Source organism: Lemur catta, chromosome 9 (genome assembly GCF_020740605.2).
Source record: "Lemur catta isolate mLemCat1 chromosome 9, mLemCat1.pri, whole genome shotgun sequence".
NCBI lineage: Eukaryota > Metazoa > Chordata > Mammalia > Primates > Lemuridae > Lemur > Lemur catta.
In genome coordinates, this window is record NC_059136.1 from 61253873 (window position 1) to 61274852 (window position 20980).

Here is a 20980-nt window from a genome sequence, read left to right on the forward strand (position 1 = left end):
TTCTGGAAGACTCTGGATTCTTCTTATCCATGTACCCTTGGACAAGTTATTTAACCTTTCTGAGCCTCAGCTTTTCTCCTCTCTACATTAGGGATAATTATAGTACTTTTAGATTTAGAATTAAATGAGAACGTAAGGGAGTCCTCCAACCCCCCTTTTGCTCTTATACTGCTCTTCTGTTGGAGCTAGAAACCAAATTGACACAAGGCAGATTAACAAGAGAAAACCATATAAATTGTAGTAGTTTTACATATACATGGAGATCTTCCCAAGAACATGAAGTCAGAAGTGGCCAAAGCAAGATGCTCTTATGCTTTTTAGCCAAAACATTCATTGAATTTGAGAAAATGACAGCACAAAGGGGAGTTGGCTAGAGGCAGTAAATTTCTAGTGGGGTCACTGTAACCGGTTCCAGAAGCAAGAAACTATTGTTTTAGTAGCGTTTTTAGTTCCCTTATGTTTCAAATGAGTTTTCAGTGTTCACATTGTGACTGCTCCAAGTGGCGTTGAATTGGTGGTACCCTTGACAGTGAGTTTTATCTCAACACCAGTAACTGAACAACTTCAGTTTCAAAGCAGGCAGGGAAAAAAAAAAAAATAGAGACAGCTTAGTAGACTCAGTAAAAATTGCTGACCAGAACTTTGTAACTTTCTGTTGTACTGATGTATTCCTTTCCCACCATTCTTTCCCCAAAATGGCAGAATCTCCTTGCAGCCACAAAATAACTACAAAGCCTTACACCACCTGTTATTCCAGAGAAAACAAGATAAGCAACACCCCATCACAGATCATGCCCAGAAACCCACTGAGCAGCCTATTCCCCACATCCCACCTGCACACAAGGCAGAAAGAATAACCAGTATTCACCCCTAGCTCATTATATTACTAAAATCCTCACCCTGGGAGGGACCATTTTTTTGATCATGTTGTCACTGGAAAGAAGCCAAACTCTGTAAAATAATTTAAAGAGCTTTATTCTGAGCCAAATTTGAGGACCATGGCCTGGAGCCATGCCCAAGAACTCTTGAGCAAGTGGACTCCCTGTGGTTGGGTTACAGTTTGGTTTAATACATATCAGGGAGACGGATTACACATAAAGTCACAAATCAATACATGGGAGCTGTACACTGGTTTGGCAGCAGCTTCCGGATTATAGATGGGTTTAAAGACTCTTTGATTTGTAATTGGTTAAAGAAATAAAGCTTTGTCTAAAGGCTTGGAATGTTTTAAGATAAGGAAGTCTGTTAATAAGAAACAATCCACCGTACATATACCCACATTCAAGTTATTTGTTACATGTATTGAGGACCTGAAGGTTTGTCTTGCATAGCCTTAGGCCTGTTAATGAGTTACAAAGGGTATCTACAAGAAGGGGCAAGATGAGGCATGTCTGATCTCCCTTCTCGTGGCTAGCAACTCAGTTTTAGGGAATCCCCTTGGCCAGAAAGGGGTCCATTCAGTCAGCCAGTGGTGGGGAGCCCTAAGATTTTGAGTTCACAATGGGATACATGTACTAACATGATTTCTCACTGCACTTGCGTACCACTCCACCAGAAACATGTAACAATGCTCACTCCCCTCAAGCATTACTCATTTCACTTCCAGAAAACCCTCTGACCCTGTTGGTTGGGGAGGCAGATTTGAGGGAGTCCATACCTCTTATCTCCCGATTGACCCGCCCTCTACACCTCTACAATAAATCCTTTTTTCCTTGACAATCCTTGTCTCACCAATTGACTTTCTGTGCAGTAGCGACAGTGAGAGAGCCCTTGTGGGTTCTTAACATCACCAGAAGATGTGTGTATCGGGGGGAGGTGAAACTAGTGGAAAGTAAGGGTTACTTGTGAAAGCACCCCCAATTTCCATCTCCAGTGATAAGGGCTATGTTCTTGCCCTGCTTAGGGAGGAGTACCCCTCCCTGAGGAACTTTTAATGGTTTGCTGCACACAGGAACAATTTCTCCGATGTTTTCAAGTCGAAATAATCAATATACCCATTGAACATATTTTCACATGGCACGTCCTTAACTAGAAAATTAAATAAGAATATACCCATAAAATGTTTAGCTTACTGCCTGGCAAAAAGAGCTCAATTAATGCCGCCCACGCTCTCATAGCTAGTCAGAACCCGGCTTTAAGCCTCCATCTCCTAATTCCTTGCCTAGTGTTCGTCCTATTATGTCCCAAGCAATGTGTCTTACAGCAGAGTGCACAACCCCCCTTTTCTCCATTTGCCTCATCCTGACCCACCGGCGCGCACTAGCGCCAAAGTCAGCCGCCAGGGCTGCGCCTGCGCGGGCGTCCCGCGCCGCCTCGCGATGCGCCGTAAGGCGCCTGCGTACTGGTCCTAGCGCGTCCTCTAGGACTTACCCAGAAAGCACCGCTTCGCTCTCGGGCCAAAATGGCTGGCAGGCCGGCTGGTAAGTGACTGGGGGGCCTACCTGGCGGGAATCCCAGCGCTCGGCCTTTTATCCTCACAGCAACTGGCTCCTTTTTCTGTCTTTTCTCTAAGTGGCCAGGTTTGCCGCGTAAGGGAAGGTTGCGGCTCCAGTCCAGCGAAAAGGACGTGTTTCCCCCGCCTCCTTGCTGTCCCCAGGCCGGGCTTGCCAGGAGGGTTGGGAAGCGGGTTGCGAAGGTGCCCGCGGTGGCCCTGACAGCCCTGGAGTTCCGCTGTCCGTGCTCGGCGCCCTTCACCTCTAGCGCAAGGAGATAATTAGCGTATGACTTACAACCAAAATGAGCTCAGTACTTGCTGTGACTCATGGGCTGTATCGTGCATTGTCTTGATAAATTCTACCAGTGCAACGAGGGAGATAATAATTTCTCTTTTACGCTGAAAACTAAGGCAAAGTGACCCGAGGAAATAGAATTTAGGTTAACGGGTTTTTCTTTGCCTCTCACACTGGGAATTAGAGGAAGCTGAGCGAAGTTTAGAGCGAAGCTTCGGGTTAACTCTGTCTTATCTGGAACGTCGGTTTGATCTATGCGTTTGGAGAAATTTCTGTTATTGTAGACACTAGAACGAATGCATTTATTATGAAATAGAATGCAGAAGTTACTGGAATATTAAAACTACGTGAACATCAGGTAGGGTTTTCCCTACTCATTTTTCTTTTTTGCTAATCTCTGCCCTCTGGCGGTATAAATTGGAGTAGCCTTTAAAAAATATTGGTGCATCCTGGCGTGGTTGGCGCTCGCCTGCAGTCCCAGCTGCTCGGTAGGCTGAGGCGGGAAGATCGCTTGAGTATTGCTCCAGAATAGTCACTGCACTCCAGCCTGGGCAACACAGCGAGGAAAAAAAAAAAACTGGTCCCCTTCTTTCCACCCCAGCAATTGTGAAGCTGTCAGGTTGCCAGAAAAATCCGTTAACCTAAATGACATTGAGGTTTTTAGGGGTGAGGGAGGCGTTTAAGAATTATTTCATTAGTCAGATATTGAAGGAGGCTTACCAAATTAAAGGCTCTCTGCGTGTTTGAGAACCACACAGACCCGAACTCAACGCTCATTAACTAGCTCTGACTTTGGGTTGTATCAGTGTGTAAGCCTGCTTCACCTTCTGCAATTACAGGAGTGTTGTAAGTATTCCCAGCTAATGGCAAAGCAAATAGATGCCTGGCACACAATAAGTGTTCTGTGAATTTTAATCATTGTCATAATCACTGGTCAATACGTTTAGAAATAGTTTGTTTTCCACGAGTATGTTTATATATTGCTGACTCTTTGAATCTTGTTTTTCTAGAAGCAATTTTACACATGACTCTTAATTTCCAAGATTTACCAGAGCCATGTAATTTGTGATGTTCTACATAGGGGGTCAAGAGATGTTGGAGGGGAAGGAGAGGTTTTATTTTCCTTCCTTGCTAAGGGGCCAGCTATAGACAAAATTTTAAAAGAAAATTTAAACTTGTTCTGCCTCCCCTTCTGTACCAGATCTCTCTTATAAATGGCAGGCACTATCATGTTGTCCTTAGTCCCTGCTGGGTTACCTCATCAGGCTCAGGTCTGTTCCCCCAAAAGTTTTAACATTACCTATTTCTTCTCATCCGTTTTCAAATGTCCATTCCTGTGGTGGAAAGTTAGCTGCTTGGGAGGAGGGAAATGGGCTTATTTTACTAATCCATATTAATGGGTAAATGACTAATGGTATCAGAATCCTCCCAGAAATACATATATTTTTAAAGAGGGTGGCCAAGTGAAATAAGTGTACTGTAGAATAAAAATTTTAGAGAAGGAGGGTCATTTAGACCTGCCAACCTATCCTGAAATCTCACCCCTTTTCATACAACTTCCAAATCCTTTGGAAAGTTTACAGTTATTTCCTATACTCTATTTCTGAAACTACAGATGATAGAGATGGTCTAAGTCCCTTTCCCATCCCCTCACTCCTTCAATCCTGATCATAACAGGAGGGCATAATGGCACAGGATGTTGAGAGGCTGGAGTAGCAGTAATTGTACCTATGGGTCTTTTGTACATCTCTGATGACTTGCCACCTAATGTTTTACCTGCAGTCACTTTTACTCTTAGATAAAATAAGCAAATTTTATCTATAGTGTAGAGAATATAAACTTTTAAAGGGAAATTTCTTCCTATGTTTGCATTCATCAAGAGGCTAACTGTAAGAGTGCCGGATGCTTGCCTATCAGTGTATTCATACCGTATAAGTGAATTGTAGCAACTAACAGTGTGACGATTATCAGTTGCAGCATCAGGCCGATGGCTGGATGGTATTCGAAAATGGTATTACAATGCTGCAGGATTCAATAAATTGGGTAAGTCTCTGTGTTTTCTTCTTTTTTTTTTTTGCTTTTTCTGAGAATAGTGCTTTTGCAAGCTTCATTATAGTTCCAAAAAATACCTTATTTTTTCGCTTTGTACATCACAAAATTTTTAAATTAGATCACATTTTATTGTTAGGTTAAATCAAATCCATTTCCTTTTTTAAATTCTTAGGAGAGGGATAAAATTGTTTAAAATGTTTGAAGTAGAAATGATTTATTGTAACATTTTCCTTATATACTCATTCCTCCACTTAAAATTTTTAATATTCTTCAGATATTAAAATTATCTCACATCTTTGCAATCATGTTATTCCTGAACTGTTTTTATTTATTTTATTTTATTTTTTTGGAGATAGGGTCTCACTCTGTCACCCAAGCTGGAGTGCAGTAGCCCGATCATAGCTCACTGCAGCCTCAAACCCCTGTGCCCAAGCAGTCTTCCCACCTCAGCCTCCTGAGTAGCTAGGCCTGCAGACAAGCACCACCACGCCGAGCTGATTTTTAAATTTTTTGTAGAGACAGAGTCTTGCTATGTTGCTCAGGCTGGTCTTGAACTCCTGACTTCGAGTGATTGTCCTGCCTCAGCGTCCCAAAGTGCTGAGATTATAGGCAAGAGCTACCATGCCTGGCTCTAGTACACTATCATTTTAAGTTTCTGTAATACCTTGATCTCAGATTTAAAGTCTAAGAAAGTAGAGATGTTTTTTATTGATGTGTATTTAAAAACAAAGTAAACATTTTATATTTTTAAAGTTGACTCAAGATGTGAATTTTGTGGTAGTGGATTTTTAAGAGGCCCATATTATTGTTTTCACAGTACAGTTCAAGAAATAACCCATTATATGTATGAAGTGCATTGGGTTTCTATCATACCTAGTGATTTGAACTCTTGATACTTCACCCAAGTCTTAAGTTATAAGTCATAAAGATATTTTACTCATTTAAAAAAAAAACCAAACCTGGTTTTTGAGATGCATGTTCAGCTGCATGTTCAAATCTTCTTCTTTTGTTTTTCTATCGTAGGGTTAATGCGAGACGATACAATACATGAGGATGAAGACGTAAAAGAAGCCATAAGAAGGCTTCCTGAGAACCTTTATAATGACAGGATGTTTCGCATTAAGAGAGCATTGGACCTGAGCATGAGGCAGCAGATCTTGCCCAAAGAACAGTGGACAAAATATGAAGAGGTAGAACAGCTTTTATGTATCTGACAATGTCGGTCATTAGAGATTATTAGAAACAAGAGAAACATATTCATTTGTGTAATGCCTTAGAGTTCTCAAAGTTGTGTTAAGTATCCTTTCAACAGCAAGTGTTGTCTCCACTTTAGAGAAAAACATGTTAAGCCTTAGAGGTGAAATAACTCTTCAAAAATCACTAAGCAAGTCTCTAATACAGAAATCCAGGACTAGAAATCCGGGTCTTCTGCCTCCCTGTGCACTCTGCTTTCTCCTCAGGAAAAGATCAGTCCACTGAGTGGCCTTCTAGATCCCAGGAAGGACTTTGGTGAAGCAAACGCTCACCCACCCCTTGAACTGTGTTGAAACTAGGCAAAAGCCTGTAGACACACATTTCTCTTTCTTCCCCAACAAACTTCTGTCTCATAACTTATCAGAGCAACTTATTACAATATTTTTATGGGTTTTTACATGTTAAAAAGCAGATAATACTTAGTCTGATTGAGAATATATTTCCTTAAATTGAAAATAAAAAGTAATGGATTGGATTTTTTATTGTTGAAGACCTATTGAGTGGGATATATTAGTATGTGATGGTCACATATTTTTTTTTTAATTTTTAGGATAAATTCTACCTTGAACCATATTTGAAAGAGGTTATTCGGGAAAGAAAAGAGAGAGAAGAATGGGCAAAGAAGTAATCGTATAGATGAAATCTGTGGATGCAGCTGTCTTCAAAGTATTTTTATGAAGATAGTTAGACCTTAAACATAAAATTTAATAATTATTTCATCTGCAGATATATTACTTTAAATAAATGTCTACTGTAAGCATTGTTGGAGTTTTTGAATTATAAACCTTATAGTGCATAACTACTAGATTTACTTACTGTTGCAATTTTTTCCAAACTTATTTTCGACTGATTGCTGGAGCTCAGAGGCTACTTTATCTGGTTTTCTCACTGGTTGTATAACCTCTCAATTTACTGAGGGATTTAACATTATACCAAATAGAATAGTCACCTTTAGATTGCTTTTGTAGGCTAGCAAGATGCTTAGAGGCCACATCATGGCCTAACTTGCAGGTATGGAATGGAGCAAAAAACAAGCACCAGTGACCTGACTTTTCCTGAAGCAAACAGCACTTGAGCAGACTGGCTCTCATGCTTCAGATGCTACTGAATAAAAGAAGGGAGGATTCACCCCTAATTTGCCAGGATTGGGAAACAGCCTCTTCAGTCAGTACTCTCCAAGTAGATTCAATTTTGCATTCTACCATTTAAAAAGAAATTATGTATGCACCCAGTTTAGGTATATTTGTTACCTATGTACTCCTGTGCTAATACGTAGATTAGAAAACAAAAGACATTAGAAAATAGTACAAAGACAAATTATACTTTCTCATACCCTGGTGACTTTTTTACTTTAGAAATGATTGTTATAAAGTATAAGGGTTAGATACTCATCAGTTAAAAGTTTTAAGATTATAGGGTAATTTTTTAAAATCATTCAACAGTGTCATCATTCTTACCCCTAAATTCTGAAATGCTTTCTTTGGTGGAGGTGAGAGCATGGAACCACAACTCTCAGGGAAGGAACTGTAGAACCTGCAGCCTACTGGTGTTCAACAAGCCACTGCTGTGTGTAGTGTGTGGTGGGAATGCCTTACCTCAAATAACAGAACAGTGTGAAAAACAAGCTTTGTGTCACATTTAAAATTCATAAAACAATCAAAAGTATGTGTATATTGTACATATTTTTCATTAGATGATAAAAGAGTTTGTAACATCATAAAGAGCATCTTTTAAAATTTTTGCTAAAATATTAGAAAGCCTAATTAAATCCCCCAAGAGCCTTTCTTTGATATTCAGATTATTTTTTTCAACCCATTCTGAAATCATGTTGATTTTCTTTTCTTTTTTTTTTTTTTGAGACAGAGTCTCACTTTGTTGCCCGGGCTACAGTGAGTGCCCTGGCGTCAGCCTAGCTCACAGCAACCTCAAACTCCTGGGCTTAAGCAATCCTACTGCCTCAGCCTCCCGAGTAGCTGGGACTACAGGCATGTGCCACCATGCCCGGCCAATTTTTTCTATATATATTTTTTTAGTTGTCCAGATAATTTATTTCTATTTTTAGTAGAGACGGGGTCTCACTCAGGCTGGTCTTGAACTCCTGACCTCGAGCGATCCACCCGCCTTGGCCTCCCAGAGTGCTAGGATTACAGGCGTGAGCCACCGTGCCCAGCCCATGTTGATTTTCTTTTGTCTAGTCCAAGATAGCTAGATCCTCATTTGATAATGGTTTTGCTCGGGTCACATGACAAGGAGTCCTTTTTGGCAGAAGGAGACTGAGAAGATGGGTGCTCTGGAACCCCTAATTTTTAAGAGCATTGGCATGCTCAGAAATTTTCCTTGTGTAGGACTCTCCAAAAGCTCTTTGATTATAGCCTCAAGATTACCTCTGCAGGAATCTGGTCTATACATTCAGACATCTAATGTACACAATTACAAGGCAACTAAACCGGGCAGTCTCAAGCCAGAGCACTACAAAGGTGTGTGTAGGTGGAGGGAGGCTGTGCAGTGACCCTAGAAACCATGCTTGTAAGTGCTATTGACAGAGCCAGCGTAAGGGCATCGCTGAAAGATGGGGACAAACCACTGACCAAGGATGAGGTATAACAGGAAGAGGAATTCCCGGGCTCTGTACCTGCTCAAGGTAGAAAGTGGCACGACAACGGGGCAACCTCTGATTTTGTGAGTTCCTCCTAAAGCCAAAGTGCATTTCTAGTCTATGTTGCTTGATTACCTTATTCAAGAACAAGTATGCATAAGTTATTTGAAAGCCAAGCCATAGAACACTATATCGATGCTTTTGTTAATTATAAATTATTGTTCTGCTTGTTACAAAGAATAAGACCAAAAGTAAAGCTTGTATTTGTCTCATTCAGAGACTAAGTGAATTTGTAAGAATTTGTCAATTCATCAATGAAATTCTTTCATTTGTAAGAGAGGGCCTTTGTCTTATCAAAAGCTGTCCTGTTTGAAAAAATTGCCGTGGAGTGTCCAAAACACAGTCTTGTCATCCTGTAAACAATAGTAGCGTAATTCAGAGTTAATTCTGGATTAGACTGCACAGGTCTGAATCTATCTGCTCACTGTGTAACTTTAGGAATACAATTCAACCCCTCTGTGCCTCAGTTTCCTCAGCTCTAAAATGGGGCTAATGAACCTATTTTCCAGGTTGGGAAAATTAACTGACTACATTATATGTCATGCACTTAGAACAGTTTCTGGCACACAGTAAGTGTGATGTAAGTAAGTTATGTTACTAGAAGGGAGAATAAATGATTGGAGAAAATACTGAGTACCCTCAAGTCTAACATCTGGCCAGTAGCTGAGGTCCATGGTCCTCCCTTCTATCTCCTATGTGGCACTATCGTTCTGGTCCATCTACTTCGCTTGGATGTTTGACCTTGAATGAAGTATCCATCACCTGGGATGAGAAGTGGAATTGGATCTGCATGACAACTCTGATTAGGATGGAGCCAGGCTAAGACTTAGCTATCTCCTTGTTTTGCCTTTTGGATTGGTGGTATTTTTAATTTCCAACATTTCAAATCTTGCTAATTTGCTTTGTACAGTTTAAAATGTTTGATATCTTTTATTGCTCAAAGTTTGAGATTGGCTTTAAATATATGGTTTTCCTAGACCTTGAGGAAAGATTTGTTTACTCTGAAGCAGTCTATGTTCTGTTTTTATATTTTACTATACTTTGCAGTTTCATCCAAGAAAAACAGACAGCTGGCTTATGTTCACTGTTGTAGTGCACTACCTAGTATCACTCAATCTTCATGTCGAGGTGTAGGAAGCAGAGTAAGGGCTGCTGGGGCCTCAGACCCCCAAATACTGACTCTGGTCCTAATTCCATAATGCACACAAATATTTGATAACATTCCTGAGCTGAGTTCTCATGGCCTAAATATTTATGTGATGCTCTATAAATGGTACCAAAATGTTACAGTGCCTTATCCTGTTTTTAAATTCTAGAATCTTAATAAAATCCAAAGTGTAGATTTCGGGAATGATACCATGTAGCTGTTTACTTTAAGGACTCTCTTTTAAAGCATTAACTCTGCATTGATTATTACTTCCTAAAAGATTCAGTAATAAGAATCAAAACTTGGGCAAAGTCCAAAGTTCCTATAACTGTAGTAATCCTTCCAAATTCACAAACAGGATGGTATTTTTAAAATATAGGCGTCCTGTGTATGGCTTTGAAAATAACCAAAGTACTTGGAATTAAACAGTTAGGTGAACATAAAAACTGTCATAACCAAATCCTTGACAGCCTGGCAGATGAAGAGCAGGTGGTTGTACACCGTATGGGCAGCATGGATTTTAGAAACTAAAATATCAGGGAAGAATACAGTTAGAACGTAGATGAGACCCAGGTCCCTTTATTGGATCAAGACAAGAAATTCTGCCACTAGGTGGCGATGCACTATAACTTTATAACTTAAAGGTACCCCCCAATACCAACACTACTGAAGATTTCTTCATTCTGTACCCCACCAACTCCCTCCCCTTCATTTTTCAGGATGACAACACCTTAGAGGTTTATGGCCATCAGGAGAATTTACTACTAAGCTATATACTGATGTAATGAAATCTAATATATGCTGTGCAATGAATTATGAGATGTTATTTAGGTTCAGGATTTTATTACTTCAATCAGTTATGACCATATTTCCTTTTATATGATTGCTCACTCTTTAAACATACCAGATGACTGTACAAGGAACACCTAATAAAGTCTATAGATGTTAAAATATAAATGTTTTAATTTATTTGCCATAATTTGTTTAAATTCTAGTTATACTGGTGTTCATATTAAAAGCCATAACATGTTAGAATTCAAGGTCTCAGATCGGATGGTGCCTCTAAGTTACATTTTGCTAAGAAATCTATTGCATGTATTAGCAACTGAGCAGGGAAGAAGAACTGAAGCATTACAAGGCAGTTAATTTTTAGCATACATGTCAGAAAGCCTGTTAATATTTGAGAGGCTTATGATAAACTATTTAAATTGTCCTTCTGGGTTCTGACTATATCTCCTACAGTCAAAAGAATGTATTATTTGTTTAACTTTGTATTTTAATACATTCACCTATTTTTGCATAAATGTAAAAATGTAATTTTAAAATAAACCCCTGTGAAACTTTTGGTAACATTATTCAATTGGATCATTGTGCTATTAGTATTCTAACTATTTCTAAGAAAATTTTATACATGCCTATGAAAATTGTATTTACAAGCCAAACCAAAAAAGATAATTATTTGTTTTACAAAAGAGTCAGCTTACAATTTTTTTATGCATGCATTTCAAAAGTGGTTTGCCACTAAACTAGAAACTCAGCTCTGAGGCCAACAATTTAGGCAAGTCATTAGCCTTTAAAGATTGACATTCCTGAGCTATCAAATGAAGGGGTTTGACTACAAAAACTTTAGGACTCATTTCAGCATGAAAACATTCTGGGTCTGTGATTGAATTTGTGCACTTTATTGTTAGGATGAACTGATATTAATGGAGTACCAGCTTTGCACCAGGCACTGTTCATATGTTGTCTCTTTTAATCCTCCCTGCAACCTTCAGGCATAGATATTATTATGTCATTGTATGGAGGAAGAAACTGGGCTTTAAAAGTTCACTTTACCCTTGTTCATTGAATAGTTTTATATATAGTGGGGTGTTCTTGGGGTATTTGGGGGTGTATGTTTTTATGTTCCCAGCTAGGCAGAAGCTAGGTATACGAGAGTGTTTCTTAGCCTCATCACTGTTGATATTTTGGGCTGGATAATTCTTTATTGTGGGGGCTTCTCCTAAACATTGTAAGATATTTAGCAGCATCCCTGGCTTCTACACACTAGATAACGTTAGCACTCCCTCCCTCTGTAACAACCAAAAATGTGTCCAGACATTGCCAAATGTCCCCTGAGGAGTGGAGTTGCCCCCAGTTAAAAACCACCGGTGTAGGGAGTACACAGAAGCAGAGATGGTAGAGACAAATATGTCATTAGATACATAAATATGTAAACATGTATGTAAATGTGTAAATTGTCTGTAATAAATCTGTACTGGGTCTATGGAAACATGGAGAAGGTAAAGTAACTCAACCAGGATGGCATTAGGGAAGACTGATAATTTGGCTGATTCCAGAAGAGTGAGCAAAGTTAGCCAAGCCAAGAAGGTGGTGAAGAGCTTCCCAAGCACAGAAAACTGAGCAGGAAATGCTCAGAGGCAGGGAAGTGCAGGGCGTGTGTCTAGGGTGGAGTGGTTTTGCATTGATGAAGTGGCAAAGGTCAGTTGGAGAGGTGTGGGGGGTGAGACTTGAAAGGCATATTCCACATTTGAGATCCCTGGACTTCATCCTGTGGGCAGCAAAGTGTCTGGATAGATTCTGGGAAGTGAAAAGTTTCAGTCAAGGGGGACAAATAAAGTTTTTCAGTTCTGAACTGCCAATTAATTTGCTTTTTCAAAAGTTTATACTAATTTATACTCCTCTGAGCACTTCATTGGGGTCTTTTTCATTGCATTCCTGCCTGCACAGAGTGCTCTCATTAAAAACAAGCTTTGTGAATTTGGTTGGAGAAAGAGTTTCTTGTTTAAGTTTGCATTTCTTGGATTGAGTAGCAAAACCTTTTTCCATATGCTGTTATCAGGTTGTTTTTCCTCTTTCATCAGTCTTACTCATATCCTTTGCCTATGGGTCTATTTTTATTTTCAAAGCATTTTCCCTTATTTGTTTAGTTTTCCTCTTAGCTCCTCCCCTCAAGACTGAATTTGGGTCAGTTCTTATCTATTTGTATGAGACCTTTATATATTTAGACAGTACTCCTTTTACTTAAATTTGCTGAAATAATACTTTCTTATTTCGTTGTTGGACTTTTATTTGGGTTATTTTTTGATGCCTTTTCAACTTTGTTCATGGTGTGTTTTGTCAAATGGAAATTTCCAATTTTTATGTAGTACAAGCTATCAGTCCTCTCCTTTGTGGTTTTGCATTTAAGGTCATTCTTTGAGAAGTCCTCCCTTTACTCCAAGTTTATATAAATATCCAGTGAGGTTTTCATCCAGTACTTGTAGCTATAAGAAGTAAAACTATAAATCTTTAATCCCTCTGGAATTTAGGTATATGGTGTGAGCAGAGTATATTTTTAAGAGATACTAGGAGGTCCAGTTGGAAAGTTTGGATGATCAATTAGATGTTCAGGGGGTGGGAGTGGGCAAGTAGAGAGAGCTGTGGAGGGACTCCACCAAGAGGAAGCTGTTAAGGGAGATGCAGGCTGGTAATCAGCCCTTTTTGTGGGCTTGTCGTTCTGTAAGACTGATGTGCTGGATACTCCAGATCCACTCTCTGTCCTTCTCCATCCGGCTCCACACCCCGGGAGGCTGGTCTGTATAGACTGCATGGGTAGACACACTTGCCCTCTGGCTTCTGGCTTAGGCCTGACCAGTGCAGCGAGCAGGTTCACCTGCAAGAGAGGACAGACAGGAGAGAGCCTGGGGTACTTATTCCCCAGCAAACAGTCCTCTGCAGAAAGCTACAGCTCCTGGCAGGCAGCTCCTGCATGTCTCTCCTTCCCCATTCTCCTTTCTTGCTGTCCTTATCAAAGTTGGTCCTCCTTGCCTTGCCTGCCCTTTGGTAATAGTCCCTTCATTAAACCTTTCTCAGTGGCCTGACTGGGTGTGCCAACCTACCCTGAGGACCCCGACTCACACAGACAGAGCTGGGCTCCCCCAGGAGTAATTAGCCCACGGGAGCACCAAGTGCTGCCACTTGGAACTGGTTTGTGGTCTGTCCCCGGAAAACCTTCTAAGCTTGTTTCTTTGAGGTTGACCAACTCAGCCCCCAGAGTCAGACGCCAAGAGACCACACAAGTTCCTGTTGAAGGCAACGGCCTTCCAAAACCTGGCTCCCACCACCCCCACCTCTCTGCCTCTACCCGTGATAGATCTGCTTCCAATCAGAGACTGACTCTTCTGCACAATTTAATGCAGGTAAATGCCAGGGCTAAAAAGATGCCATATGATAGAAAACAGAAGGTTTATCCATCCCGACACGTCGTTGTATTGTCTTTCTGGACAATCTCTTCCCTCCTGTTTACCTCCCTCTTCCCTGAATGCACTCTGCTCTCCCCATTCCCCAGGTGCCCTGGAATGCTGCTTGCAACCCTCACTGTTCTTTGCTTGTCTGAGTTCTAGCTTACTTTAAGACCAAAATTAAATTCTGCCTACTTGGAGAAGCCCTCTCTGATCGCCACACACCTGGCATTTCCTTTAGTGTTGACTGTGTGCCATTTGTGATCTCGTTAATTCTTTAGAAAAATTCTCTAAGGTGAGTATGATTATCCTCTTTTCATCGAGGCTCAGAGATGGTAACTGGTACAAGATTGCAGCAAGTGAGCAAACTGAAATTTACATTCTGTCTGCTTTGAAATTGCTATGTTGTCTTTTTTTATTTAAGGTGTGTAACATGTTTTGATACACACATACATAGTGAAATGATTACTACAGTCAAGCAAATTAAAATATCCATCACCACACATAGTTCCTTTGTGTGTGTGTGGTAAGAGCACCTAAAATCCACTCTGTCAGCAAATTTTCAGTATACAGTACAATGTATTATAATTAACTATAGTCACCATGCTCTACGTTAGATCTCTAGACTTATTCATCCTACATAACTGCAAGTTTGTACCCTTTGACCTGCATCTCCCCATTTCCTGTCCCTTCTCACCCCTGGTAACCACCGTTCTAGTCTAAGGCTGAATAATAATATTCTGTGTGTATATATGTATGCACAAACACACACACACACACACACACACACCACACACACAGCGAAATTTCCTTATTCATTCATCCATTGACAGATCTTTTGGTTGTTTCCATATCTCGGCTATTGTGAATATGCTGCAATGAATACAGGGGCACAGATATTTTTACAGGGTGGTGATTTCATTTCCTTTGGCTATCTACCCAGAAGGGGGATTGCTAGATTATATAGTAGCTCTACTTTAATTTATTTCGGAAACTCCATACTATTTTCTATAATGGCTGCACCATTCTCCGTTCCCACAAATAGTGTGTAGGGATTCCCTTTTCTCCACACCCTCGCCAACACTTGTTATCTCCTGTCTTGTTCATAGCAGTCATGCTAACAGGTGTGAGGAGATATCTCACCGTGGTTATGATTTGCATTTCCCTGAAGGTTAGTGATGGTGAGCCCTTTTCACACAGCTGTTGGCCATTTTTATTTCTTTTGTGGAAAAGTGTCTATTCAAGTCCTTTGCCTGTTTTAAAGTATTAATAGATTATTTTATTTTTTTATGTTGCCTTTTCAGTGTGTGTGGTTGCACACTTATTTTTATTTTATTTTTTGTAGCATTATTTCTTTTTTTTCTTTTAATAGATTTAGGGAGTACAAGCTGGATCTCATTACCTGTATATATTCTATAGTGGTGAGGTCTGGGCTTCTGGTGTACCCATCACCCGAGAAGTGTACCTTATATCCCACAGGTAATTTTTCATCCCTCCTTCCCTACTCCCCCCCGCTTTGAGTCTTCAGTGTCCTTTATACCACTCTGTGTGCCCATGTGTAGCCATAGTTTCGCTCTCACTTAAAAGTGAGAACATGAGGCATTTATTTTTCTGTTCCTGAGTTATTTCACTTAGGATCATGGTCTCCAGTTCCATCCAAGTTGCTGCAAAAGCCATTATTTCATTCTTTCTTATAGCTAAGTAGTATTCATGGTACCATATTTTCTTTATCCACTCATCAGTTAATGGGCACGTAGGTTGATTCCATGGCTTTGTGATTGTGAATTGTGCTGTGATAAACACACAAATGCAGGTATCTTTCTGATACAATGATTTATTCTCCTTCAGGTAGATACCCAGTAGTGGGATTGCTTTCACACTTATCTTTACATTTACAAATTCAGTTTCATTTTTGTACATATCTTTTGCTTATACTTTTCTTGTTCAACTCTATCCATTAAATGAAATCTTTAGTTTTAAAAGTAGTGTAATCAAAAGGCAAATGTAAAAAATAAAGTAAAATAAAATAAAAGTAGTGTAATCATACTTTCCCTGTGGAGATGATATTTGAACTATGCCCTGAATGTTGACAGGTGCCTTCATGTGGAGACACCATGGTTCTTGAGCTGGGATATTCAGAGAATCACCTGGGAAGCTTAAAAACAAACAACCAACCAAAACCCAAAATAACCTGATGCCTGGGCACACCACCAGAGTATCTAAATTAATTGGTTTGGGAAGCAGCCTGGATGCAGATGGTTATAATATATAATTAAGGCTGATAACCACTGATCTAGGGAAGCACATTCTTGGCTGAGAGAACAGCAAGTGCAAAGGACCTGTGGTAGGAATGAGCTGGGGGTAGCTGAGGAGGTGTTGACAGAGAAGGCCACGGTGCTGAATCTAAATGGAAGGAGAGCAAACCTTGGGGTCAGAAAGGTAGGCACAACCACCCCTTGGAGAGCATTTTAGACCAGGAGAAAGAGCTTAAATTTTACTTAAATGCAACTGTAAGCCCTGGAGGGTTTTGAGCAGTGAAATATGATCATAAAGCAAGTAGTATGTATAAACTACCTCATTCTTTTTAAGAAATGCATAACCCTCCAGATTATGGATATGCTGTAATTTATTCAACCACTTTCCTGTTGATTGACATTTGGGTTGCTTCCAGTTGAATGCTATTACAAATAGAGCTGCAGTGAATATCCTTGTGCACTTGTGCTTTGAATTTTTGTAGGATAGAGTCCAAAGGCTTAAAAAATTTAGACAAGAAACGTGGTTGGTAGGGAGGGGAAAAAATCATTTAAGACTCCCTGTCATGCAAGGGAGAGAGACCTCTTAAGCTCAAGTGTCTCAAATGCGTGTTCCACATCAGCCTGGGTAAAGCCAGGTTTAGCAGACCATCAAGATTTTAAAAGCAGCCACTGGAGTGTCCTGCAATAACAATGAAGTGTGAGAAACACAGACACACCCAGTGTTACTGAAACAGACATTTCATTTCCCCTTAGGTTTTAATAATATCACAAATTGATTACATTTACTCTGCTTTCAGTTCTAGCCAAGTTATTTAGCTAACATATTGTATGTTTAGTCAGCTTTTAAAAGAAATCTATCATAAATCAGAACAGAATTTTCCTTTTAGATAAATATATGATTTGTTTTTATCATTTCCATTGTCTAAAGAAAAAAAGCCTAGTGTGAATGTTTATCTACTCAAAAATGTTTTTTCTTAAGCCATTTTCTTCTTCTTTTGCACATGTGTGTATACAAATAAGTTTTAATTTGTTTGTCCAACTCACATTTATTCATACATTGTGCTAGGTGCTGGGGTCCAAAGACAGATCACATTCTGTCCTTGTCCTTACTGCATATAGTCTGGAGGGGAAGATAGCTCAGTAAGCAGAGAATCGCGACTCGGAGTGAGAAGTGCTTCTCAGGAAGCAGGGGATGCTGTGGGGACACAGAGGATGGGCACCCAACAAACACTGGGGTGGAGGCTAGAGGTGGGTGACATTCACTGGGTAATAAGCAACTGAAATAGACCGTGGCCAAATTAAGCAGAAATCTGTATTGGGAGAATATCATGGAATCAATGGGAAAGTATATTCATTTCCTATTGTTGCTGTAACAAATTAACACAGACTTAGTAGCTTAAAACAACAGGAATTTATTATCTTATAGCTCTGGACGTCAGAATTCCAAAATGAGTCTTATGGAGCTAAAATCAGTGTATCATCAGGGCTGGTTCCGAACTCTGGTGGAGAATCCGTTTCTTGACTCTTCCAACTTTTACAGGCTTTCAGCATTCCCTGGTACGGGCCACATCGCTCCGATCTCTACTTCCATTGGTACATGGCCTTCTCCTTCCTGCCTCCCTCTTATAAAAGCTCTTGAGGTTACACTGGGCCCACCTGGATAATTTGGGATAATGTCCCCAGCTCAAGGTCCTTAACTGAATCACATCTGCAAAGTCCCTTTTGCCATGTAAGGTAACATATTCACAGGTTCCGGGGAGGAGGATGGAAACATCTTTAGGGAGGCTGTTATTTAGCCAGAAGGCAAGAGAGGAAAATCCTGGAGAGGGATGTAAGGCCTCGAGCAGACACAGCTGAGGTCCTGCCCAGGCCCTGAGACGCTGCCCTGGCCACAGCAGCTGCCCTGACTCACTTCGCAGCTATCCTGCTGCCTGTGGTTCCCGCAAGACAAAAGTCTCGAGCTGGAACGTCCAGTCGGTGAAGCTCAGGCGTCCTGTGTTAGCTGCCAGGAGAAGGCACACGTTCCTGAGGCTCTGCTAGCAGGAGGCAGGGGTTTGCCTTCCACCAGGACTCAGGCTACGGAGGATTCCTTCCCTCCACCTGCCCGCCGGGGGCATATTCAGATGCCGGGGCTACTAAGTGGGCGCATTTAACACGTATGTACTGCAGGAAGGAGCCAATCACCAGGGAAGTCCCCCTGGAGGAGGAGATGCCTGGGCCGAGGGCTGAAGAAGGACATTAGAGTAATTCAGGTGAGTTTTTTTTTGGTCCTTCTTCTTTAGGTACCTCATTTAAGGACACTTGGGCCCTTTATCAGGTTGTCATTTTCCAAGACAGCTTTACTGATACAAGGGCTCTGAAAAGAAATCAAATACAAAAGAAATAAAATCACAATGTATTTTAAAAGCATACAAACAAAAACCTAGACTCATTTGCACTTTAATATACCCCTAGTTGGTGTGCAGATTGAGAAAGAACTTTCTCAAAAGCAATTTAGCAATAGACACAAAGAGTCTTTAAAAAGACATACCATTGGCCGGGCGCGGTGGCTCACGCCTGTAATCCTAGCTCTGGGAGGCCGAGGCGAGTGGATCGCTCGAGGTCAGGAGTTCGAGACCAGCCTGAGCAAGAGTGAGACCTCGTCTCTACTAAAACTAGAAAGAAATTATCTGGCCAACTAAAAATATATATACAAAAAAATTAGCCGGGCATGGTGGCTCATGCCTGTAGTCCCAGCTACTCGGGAGGCTGAGGCAGTAGGATCGCTTAAGCCCAGGAGTTTGAGGTTGCTGTGAGCTAGGCTGATGCCACGGCACTCACTCTAGCCCGGGTAACAAAGTGAGACTCTGTCTCAAAAAAAAAAAAAAAAAAAGACATACCATTGAATCCAATGAGTAATTCCACATCTCAGAATGGAGAAAAAAAGAGATGTATACAAAAATGCAGAAATTTATGTACAAGGATGTTTATTACAGCAATATTTATAGTAGTAAATATAGATAATATTATTGTCCAACAATGGGGGAAATGGTTGATAGCATATTATTCACTCTAAAAATGTGATATTCTCAAAGGGCACTTGAGGGTATGAGAAAGTGTGCATGCATTCATTTCTCTCTCTCTTTTTTTTTAACAATGCATTCTTGTTAACTGAAAAAAACAGTTTTAAAACAAAACATATAATACTAATATTATAAAAAACCACATAGGGACTTGGAAAAAAAAGCTTAACAGTAATTTTCCATAAATTTCCAGAGATTTAGGACATGGATCTTTTCAAATATATTTAGAGGGACTAGATTTAAACTCCTTGGACTAAAAGGATATTTCTGGTTAATGGAATTAGAGATGGTTTTAACCTTTTTATGTGTTCTTTTTCATATTTTCTAAATTGTAAATAAATTGTTTTTATAATCAGAACATGTTTCCAAAAAAATTAATGGAACTGTAAAAGCTCAGTAGTGATATAAGGAGAAAATCAAGAAGAAAAATATGTGTGTAGTACAATTTTTTTTAACGGAAGGAGGGGGACATTTTTCCACAATACACACACCCAGGCTCCGCCCTAGAGATTCCGATTCCGTATACAAACAAACAAAGACATCAGAATCATCTGGATGCCCCAGCTAAGGATCACCACCATAGAGTAATCCCAAACATGCAGATATTTCCCAAACCTCCCTCAAGTGGAATGCCCTGTTTCTCTTCATTTTTTCATGACTAAGGTATTTGATGATTCTTCAGTCCTCTTTCTCTTCATTTCTTCACCTCCTTCTTAATAGCCCGCATCTTGCCGGAAAGCACTATTCCAACTTCTGTCTGGGAAATCTCTCACCCTTTAATATGAATTGTGAATTGTTATTGTCTATAAAATATTTTGGATTGAACTTGCTGGCAGAACACTCCCAAATAAGCTTCCCAGCATTTGCAACAGCAATAAGCCATTGCTGTTTTGCCGCTATTTAAATGACGTTAAATACTCAACTATCAAGAAGTGAACTTCGTTGTCCCTCCTTGGAAGATCTGGGAGCAGTTTACTGACAGCAAAAAGAATAAGTCCTAAATTGCCCTCCAGAGCAAAGGTCAAATCTTTTTTTCTTTAAATTCTTTTTCATCTATTTATTTTTATGTTTATCTATCTATCGTCACTTTATTTATTTATTTAGAGACGGCGGGGGGGGGGGGGGGGGGGGGGGGGCGGGTCTTGCTGTGTTGCCCAGGCTGGAGTGCAGTGGCTATTCACAGGCTCACTCCCACTACTGATCAGCACGGGAGTTTTGACCTGCTCTGTTTCCGACCTGGGCCGGTTCACCCCTCCTTAGGCAACCTGGTGGTCAACATAGTGATGCCAAACTTAGTGCGGACACCCGATGAGCATAGCACACACTTCAGCCCAGAACTCCTGGGCTCAAGTGATCCTCCTGCCTCAGCCTCCTGAGTAGCTGGGACTACAGTTGCGGACGCCGCATCCAGCAAAAGGTCAAACCTTAGTGCCCTTAATTTGCAAGACTCAGTTACTTAAATTGGTGATCAAAACTTGGCATAAAAGCAACACATTAGATGCCTTTCACAGAGGGAAAGCTTCCTATTGGAAACTGATTGAGAAGGTTGAGAACATGCCGAACCATTTACTGGAACTCATTTCTGAGGTTAGGAAGCGCCTC

The 20980-nt window shown here is 40.4% G+C and overlaps 1 protein-coding gene across 1 annotated transcript; it reads left to right on the top strand.

Annotated features, from left to right (window-relative positions):
• Positions 1–2313: 2313 nt before the first annotated feature.
• Positions 2314–6842, top strand: LOC123644528 (cytochrome b-c1 complex subunit 7). The gene is made up of 4 exons (XM_045560668.1): positions 2314–2420; positions 4701–4772; positions 5805–5971; positions 6586–6842. Exons 1-4 carry the CDS (start codon positions 2402–2404, stop codon positions 6661–6663), a joined length of 336 nt encoding a protein of 111 aa, XP_045416624.1. The 5' UTR covers positions 2314–2401; the 3' UTR covers positions 6664–6842.
• The last annotated feature ends 14138 nt before the right edge of the window (positions 6843–20980 follow it).